We start from the raw sequence: 8,794 nt of genomic DNA, 5'->3' as shown, positions 1-8,794 counted from the left end.
TCAAGCATTACCCGCACCCGTTGTCATTTTTACTTATAAACAAGTCCACCTTTCTCTTCTGAAAAAAGTAAGTGAAATTAAATGATTATTTGAATCAAGTAAAAATAAAAACGCCCACCGTGGGGCTCGAACCCACGACCACAAGGTTAAGAGCCTTGCGCTCTACCAACTGAGCTAGACGGGCTATTTATACCAAGATTAATGGAGCAATATTTCTAACTTGTTTAACATTTTCATGCTCATGATTTCAATAGAATGGTGTAGCCCAAAACCTATGGTGAAAAATCTTATCTAGACCTTACTAACAAGTAAATTTTCTTAGGTCAAAAGCAACGTCAAGTAAATCTATGGAATTCAATAAAAGACAACATAGACTAAGTTATTTATCCTTATATTAACTTCAAGAGTAAATTATACTGATACCTCCCGAGTTTTAGCAAAATTATATAAATCACCCCTAATTTTTTTATACCTACATAAACCCCATAATTTTTATATTTTTATTACACTGACCACCAATGTACGAGAAATAAATGTAATTTTTAAACAAAAAATATGATAAATACAAGTAAATTAACCAAAACATGATATATTGTAAAAACAACTCCAAATAATGAGTCAATACATCTTTATTATTTTTGGTTCGTTACGATAAAGTATAAGAACGATTTAAACAATATCTCTTTACAACTGTTGATGCATTTCATAACAAAAAATAATGAAGATACATTGATTTGTATATTACTTGAACTTGTCTTAACAATATATCATATTTTGTTTAACTTAATTTCATTTATCGTATTTTTTGTTTAAAATATTACATTTATTTCTCATGCAGAGGTAGTGAGTGTAATGAAAATATAAAAACTATGAGTTTGTATAAATGAAGAAAAGTGATGAATGATTTATGTAATTTCACTAAAACTTAGAGAATAATTTACTCTAACTTCAATTATCACATCAATTGCAAGAAAAACTCATCTTCCTATTTTTTAACATAAACATGAGTCAGCAAATAACTTGAATGATGATCAAATATGCAAAAACATGACATATAACAATTAATACTCAACAAAGAAAATAGTTCACTCCATAACCCAATCAAATTTTATTATTCCCTTAACAAAAATGGGTTTAACAAAAACATGTCTAGAACCCTAAAACAATGATATAAAGAGATAGCATAAAAAACACATGAAGATGAAGGTGGGTGAGCAAGATAACCTTGAATGCAAAGTTAACCCAATGATTCTTACTACTTAGAAATGCTTAGTGGTACCCAACTTGAAAATAGGAACCATCAACAATCCTTGTACTTGAGTAGTCATCATGGATATTATGGGTACACATCTGCTGTCCCACAGTTTGTGTCACTCCATGTGTCATGGACTTTTGATTGGTCAGAAAAAATATATTTAAGGTAAAATCTAATTATTAAGAAGTATTTTTCTAACCAATCACAAGCTTAAGGCACACGGAGTAACACAAACAGTGGAACAACGGATGTGCTCCCAGATATTATGGTTCATAAGTTTGTCATCAATATCAACTGCAAGGATCACATCTATTGTCTCATATAGCGTGTCACTCTATGTATCACTTCAGGGAGCACAACTACAGGAAACTCGAACTTCTCCGTGGAAACCTTATAAAAATTCCTTGTGTTCTTCAGGTATCCATGAAGTTGAGAAAGTTGTACTAACCTGTAATTGCAAGCGTTCCCTTGCTTCATTGATGTGTAGTTGAACATAATCAACTAATCTTGAAATGTGATAGGAGCATTACCCATAACTGACATAAAACAACAAAATAAAGGCTTCAATGTCTTGAATTAGCAGCATCAGTTGATTGTTGCCTGAAAAAGACTTATCTAGAAGTGAAAAAAGAAGAAAAAAGGTAGTAGCAGATCAACTTGTAGAATCATAAAGTGGGACACTTGATAACCCTTTTGATAATTATGAGGGATTGAGTATGTGTAATCTCGAACAATCCAATCAAAATTTGAAAAAACGAATACTTATACACAGTTTTCAGATATGTATTTTTCTTAGAAGTTGAGTAATGGTGAGAATAGCAATAGACAAGGGTAGGTTTATTCAAAAGGATGTTGTTGTTGTTCTAAGCTGTTCCAATCTAAATATCAAAACAACTTTTTTTTTCATTAACAAGTGATGAATTAAATAACTTGTGAGACAGAAAAACATGATATTAGACACATTCAAAATAATGAAATTTATAATCATCTTGCCAGAAAATTCAAAATGAGTTGATTTCTCTTAGTTCAATTTTAGGAGTTCTATTATTCATATCATCAAAGAGGCAAAACATTTCTCTGTACCTCTCAATGCACCCCTGATCTATTAGTTCATCACCATCATCCTCACTATTTCCACCACCACAACCATCCCTATCATCTTACCACCATTAGGGACAAAAAAAATATCTATATTATTTTTAGAGAAAAAATATGTCCAGTGAAACTGTATAAGTTTTACATATTGTTCTTATCAGTATTGTGAGAAACAGACCATACTTAATGGTCCAATCAGTTTGACTGCTGACCAAACTTAAAAACGGTTCTGGTTTACCATCTTAACCAATTGAGGATTGGACCGTTTTAAACTGAGGAAATTCCAGTCTGTCCATGTTAAACCCGATTAAATCGGATTGACTCTAATCTTTTGTTTTATTTCAATCCTAAACTTCAATGTAATTATATATAATTATTAATTATATAAAAGTTTAAGTTTATATATTTATAGATAGAAAATATTAATGATGTATAATATCATTCGGTCAGACCAAACAGTTTAACCATTTAAACCGGTTAAACCTAATATGAGACATCTTCCGGTTTGGCGTTCGACTCAGGTTTTACAACATTGATCCTTATATCTTTTACCATCTATATTTAATTATCCTTCACACTTTAAAAAAAATAATTTAAATGAATCATAAATTATGTAGTGATTGTTATAAATAGATCAACAGTAAATAAAGATTACACTGTTATTTATCACTCTAAAAGATGAAAATTAATTTTTTTTAAATAATGACATGTTTGGTTAAAAACAAATAATCATTGGTATGGTATAATATTGTGGATATGCAATACAAGTAAATTCCTAATCAAATATATATGAGACAAATACTCAACTACTTTGTATATCTTGTTTGAGACTAGTTTTGATATGGCAAAACTAATTTAATTTGCAAAGTTTTATCCACTTAATTTTTGTTCAACTAATTTGAGGATGTTTGATAATCAAATTGAGACTTATATCATTGATATGTTACTGAATTTGATTTTTTGAAATGAATCAATAATCTTTAAGATAAATTGGTTTAAAATGACAGACACATTATTTACTCATTAATTTATCTTCTTTTGAAGTTAGCAAAACAATTGTAGAAATAATTTCTTTAACTATGAAAATTGTGAAAAATAGATTAAATAATCGAATGGGAAATGCATTATGAATGACTATCTAGTAACTTATATTTAGTGAGAAGAGTTCAACAACATTGACAATGAATTGATCATTTAACGAATCCAAAAGTGAAATCATAGAAATTAATTGTGAAATATGTATTTTATTTGATTAAATATATTTAAATTTTGTAACTTTGACATCAATATTTTTATCTTTTTATAATTGATGACATTTATAATTTAAATTATGGATCCAAGATCCACCACCAACCACCATCACCCCCACCAATAACGCTACCATCATAAACACCACACTACCACCATTATCATAGTCACCAACCACTACACTAATATAATCACCATTGTCACCTCTAATATGATACCATATCTTATCATAACCTCATCCCAATCTTACTATCAGCACCAACATAATGACACTACCATCGTTTCCTGATAAGTATCTCGAATCACCATTTAACTATTATTGCACCATACCATTATTTCCTTCTCAATATTGTCACTACCACCCTTCACAACTCCACCATCATCACTTACCATTATTTCTTTCTCAATATATATTACAAGTCATATGTAATTTTGTTATAAGTTCAATCTTATCGTTGGCATATAATTTACATAATATTGTTAATATATGGTGTGTGCCAAACAATAGATACAATATAAGCTTATCATGCTCATATCATATCCCAATTTTATCCTATTAAACATCTTATTTATCTAAGCCATCAAATGGCAATGTGTTAAACAAGAATAACATTCATCCTATATAAGTAAAAAAATAATCTCTTTCAGAATGCGTACTTGCATATGCTAGCAAATGTCCATATCAAGAATCAAACTTACACCTTTAACCTTCTAGGATACATAAAGATCCATCGACATCTTACACCACAAGACCAATTCTTTGTTGATATCCCAAGAGGATTTGTATAAAAGAAGATGATGTTGATTTAAATAATTGTTATTGCATGATATAACCCTAAGAAATAGAAGTGTTAAAATATTCCACTTTTGGTACTTCATAGGTAACATCCTTGAAATCAACATAAACATTTTTACTATCATAACGCTAACTTTCTTGAAGATCAAATTCCTAAGCTTAGTCTTATGGCCTAAATTCCATTGAACAAATCTTACCACAAAACTAATTAACAAATATAGTTCCTTAGGCCAATTTAAAAAAGGAAAGTCATGAAACTCTATGACATCAATTGTAAGAAGCAAATTTCATATTTCACAATTCCTAATATAACAAATGAGTCAACAAATCATTTGAATGGTAACCATATATAAAAAAAAATTAATCATAACAATTAATACTCAACAAATATAAATAGATCATAAAACAAGGCTAAAAGTATTGTCATAATCAAGTAACATTTTCGATGCGATTTAGCAAAACATGTCTAGAATCCTTAATAATGATAAATATAGAATTGAAAAAACATAAAGATGAAGGTGGATGAGCAAGATAGTCTCCTCTTTCATCATCCATGTCCAAGAAAATGTATAATTAAAGTCTAAGAGTTTAATTAAGGTGAAATTCCTTAAAAAACAAGAAAAAGAGTTTTTTATAATTTTACTAACCTTGAATATCATCATACACAACTAGCAAATGCTTCTTACTTATTACAAGGAGTTAAAGGGGAGTTTGTCTTTCTTGATTTACGCAATTTGCAAATTGGAACCATTTGCATGGTTGTAGTTGAATAATCATCTTCTTCCATAAGTTTATCATCATCACTATCAATTGCAACAAAGGAATCTCTTGTCTCTCGACTCATTCGTCTAGGGATGCATACATTATAGTAGTAATTTAACATACTCTTCATAGGTTTGTTTGGAAAATTCTCCATTGCAACCTTCCAAAAATCCATATCATTTGATAGCAAAGTTCGTGTCAAAGATTCGAACTTTTTTTGTTCTTCAATTGTCCATGACTTTGAAACATCTTCCCCCATCTCATCAAACTTCCAACTTGAGAAAGTTGTACCAATCTCTAATTTTAAGCGTTCTCTTGCTTCACTTATGTGTAGTTGAACACAATCAATTGATCCAGGGAAGTCACAAGAGCATGCATCGGGCCTACCATTCCCTACACCTTTGATATCAGTTTCCACAGGCATTGGCCAAACTTCATTGCAAAACCATTTGAAATCATCATTAAGATGGTGTTGCCTTCTGTTGGTTAGGTTTTCACACTGTGGAATTTCAGCTTGAAACCTAGGTCCAACAGGAATAAATACTTGTGGGCAATGATTATCGTGAAAGTGGAGTGGGTGGTCGATTTTCCAATCTTCCTGACCCAACCTCAATGAGTAAGAGTTCCTACTAATGGAGTCATCAAAATCTTTATTGATCAATGATTTCAATTCTCCGGACAATTCTATATTTCGTTTCTCCTTGACTGATATCCCAATCGTATTACTACTCCTATCCTCAAAAGGTTCAAAGTGGCCTTTCAAGTTACCTTGTTTCATAGAGCTTGGCATAGACTCATCAAAGTCACTTAGGTGAGAATAATCTTCGCAACAAAATGTACAATTTTCATCATCATCTGTAGCATGGAAAACTTGACCTTTTATTACTTGTGAAGACCCATTAGAGTGAGAACAATATTGCCAACAACTATTGCAATGTTCTACTATGTCATTTGAAACATGGAAAGCAACATGTTCTTGCACTCTTTGAAAACTACATTTTTCTTTGGAGTTCCCTAAGCATGAGAGGGAAGAAGACTCACCTCTTCTATGATTTTTAGCAACTTGGTTATTGTATTTCTTCTTGTTGAGAAGTTCAAAAGTACAAGTAGATTTACCATCATCCATGTAATGCTCAAATTTCCTTTTCTTCTAAAAAACAAAAATTAGTTTAGTTAATACATAAGATAAAACTAATCAATGTGTATTTTGATTATTGATTGCTAAATTGGATTTTAACATACAAATAAATGGAGACTTGTTAGTTCTTCAACCAACCTTTTGATACCAAACATGTTTTAAAAAAAACTAGTTTTACAACTAGAAAATAATGGTTTAGAGATTTCAATAATGTCTCCATCCCAATAGTGAAGTGGAGTAACCAACCCCAAAAGTGGGATAGCAAGTCTTGAGACACACAAAAATGCTCAAAAATAAAAGATAAAAAATATATCCTATACATAACTCAAATCCAATAGAGCTCAAGGTCAATGATATAAAACCCAAATCCAAGAACAATATAATTGAGATGGAGATGGCAATGGCTATGGTTATGGCTATGGCAATGGTAATGTTGAATGATACTAATATATGCCATAGCTAAAATGGGATGAGACTGAGGAGGACATGAAAGAATGTTATAAAAGCTGAAAGCTAAGATTGGTGAAGGTAGTGTTTCAGTTGAATAACATAAAAGATGCTCATTCAAAAGCCTTTAGTTTGAATAGGGTTGGAGGTGGGGCCAAAATAAGTATTTTATCGAGTAAAATTGAGATGGTGAGCTAAAGGCGCTATTGAGAATCCATCCAATGATGCCCTTTGGTCGAATGCAATCCGAAAAAAACACATCATCCCAATGTTATTGACTACTTAATATCAAATACATTCCTAATCATACCTTTGTATGTCACCTTTAAGGAAATTTTTACTAAGAAAATTGATCTTTGATTATTCATTCTTTTCAACTAAGGCAAATTTTAACAAAGTTGAAAACAACATCCACATTGGTTATGTTTCTAACTACCTTATGAATGAGAGAGCATCTCAAAGATATAATATATTCACCTTATAATAAAAGCTTTAAAGAATTGGTCCCTTTAAGATATCATACCTGGAGACTTTTATCATCACGAATATTCATAAGTTTGCGAACTTCAAGCATTTGAATTGAGAGTCTATGGTGGGAAGATTTCTTATTGCCAGGTTCCAAAGCAAGACCTTTTACCCATATTAACAAATCTTTGCTATGAAATGAATCAAAAACAAACTTTTTACATCTAGATTTTCCTCCCACGGGTAAAGTCTTCATGGCCATAATGAACTGAAAGAACAAAATTCCATATTAGTGCTTCAAGATATATAGAATAGATGAAAAGGTAGAAAAGCATAGACATAACATATATGTTAAATTTGTATACTATTATAAGAAAATTGTGATTAAATCTACATCAACATAAAAACAAAAGTGTTGGTGTAACATCTTATCAATTGTTTGACGCTCTTCTTAATACATTATTCTTAAAAAAATGTATCTTCTCAGATAAGGAGACATATTCATCTCTTTTATCTGGTGTGACATATGTAATGTTTTGTTTAGTTGTAGAAATATTTTTATAAAAAAATTTTAAATAGGACACAAGTCATTATTTTAGTGATACGAAGAGATAACTTATCTCCTCCTTATACCATGACTTTATTCTCTTCTTAAAATATCTCATGGTAAATATCTAATAACATAAATTAGGCAGTTATTAAATAACTAATACATAAATACATCATTATCGCAATTACATTCAAGTATATACATTTAGTAACATGATATATAGAGGATGAGTAAAGACATAGAATTATTCTTCTTCACCTTCCATTACCTAAAACCCCAATTTCATCAAATTTCACTCCAATTACCCCACCTCTTTCTCCCTCTTCCATTCCAACCATAGCAAGATTCAATATATGGGTGAGAATTATCTAATCATGTTAAAGCAAATGACATGCAACTAGGTTCAAAGGGGAAAAAGCATGCTTTGTTTTTACATGATAATCATATATCAAAATCCAGAAAATGTGTGTGCATTACTAATCTATAATCAGCAATTAAACAAGATTAAAATCATAAGAATAATTGACGGATTCAAAAGGGAAGAATTCACGAAAAAGAAGAGTAAAGCATAAATACCTATTTAGCGAATAGATCAAGAGCGAAACTGCGTGAGAATATCCTCTTCAATCGCAAAAACCAGAGAGAGAAATAGATAAGAGGAGAAAGAACATTCTCTTTCTTGGTAATCTTGGGTGGGAAGTGAGAGAATAGATTTTGAATAAAGATAAAAGTTAGGGTTTTTAGCTATTTATATGTAGATTCATGGGATCATGATCCATAAGCCCATGGATCAACAACCCAAAAGTTTTGTGGACTTTATAAACCCAACTTAAGAGGATAAAGTATGTTACATAATAATGTGTAAGGTATTAGTATTATTTAGGTATACATGATTAATATTTATATATTGTTAGTATATTATTTATAATTTATTTGTATTATTTTTTTTCAAATTTAATGATAATTAAATATGAATGATAGATAATATAGTAATGGTATATAAAACTCATACATTATCAGTATATATATTTTTTTAAT

The 8,794-nt window shown here is 30.3% G+C and overlaps 1 protein-coding gene and 1 non-coding gene across 3 annotated transcripts; both read right to left on the bottom strand.

Annotated features, from left to right (window-relative positions):
* Window positions 1-111: 111 nt before the first annotated feature.
* Window positions 112-184, bottom strand: TRNAK-CUU. Its single transcript has one exon. It is a non-coding gene; the product is annotated as a tRNA-Lys (tRNA).
* Window positions 185-4,862: 4,678 nt separating this feature from the next.
* Window positions 4,863-8,486, bottom strand: LOC109338480. Of its 2 annotated transcripts, none has more exons than XM_019575738.1 (3): window positions 8,333-8,486; window positions 7,265-7,474; window positions 4,863-6,303 (listed from the first exon to the last, which is right to left on the bottom strand). In XM_019575738.1, the coding sequence occupies exons 2-3, from the start codon at window positions 7,466-7,468 to the stop codon at window positions 5,077-5,079; spliced, it is 1,431 nt and encodes a 476-aa protein (XP_019431283.1). In that variant the 5' UTR covers window positions 7,469-7,474; window positions 8,333-8,486; the 3' UTR covers window positions 4,863-5,076. The 2 variants fall into 2 exon arrangements, with proteins under 2 accessions (XP_019431283.1, XP_019431281.1); XM_019575736.1 differs by having other exon boundaries at window positions 4,863-6,306; window positions 8,333-8,485.
* Window positions 8,487-8,794: the final 308 nt, after the last annotated feature.

The sequence above is a fragment of the Lupinus angustifolius genome, unplaced genomic scaffold, assembly GCF_001865875.1.
Source record: "Lupinus angustifolius cultivar Tanjil unplaced genomic scaffold, LupAngTanjil_v1.0 Scaffold_26_55, whole genome shotgun sequence".
NCBI lineage: Eukaryota > Viridiplantae > Streptophyta > Magnoliopsida > Fabales > Fabaceae > Lupinus > Lupinus angustifolius.
The sequence above is the reverse complement of the archived record's forward strand: the minus strand, read 5'-3'. Positions and strand labels throughout refer to the sequence as shown.

Excerpts from the sequence above, each read along its gene's own strand:
- LOC109338480 (XM_019575736.1), bottom strand. The coding sequence starts at position 7,468 with ATGGCCATGAAGACTTTACCCGTGGGAGGAAAATCTAGATGTAAAAAG. Across the intron at positions 6,307-7,264 it reads GTGATGATAAAAGTCTCCAG|AAGAAAAGGAAATTTGAGCA; the intron begins GTATGATATCTT and ends TTTGTTTTTTAG.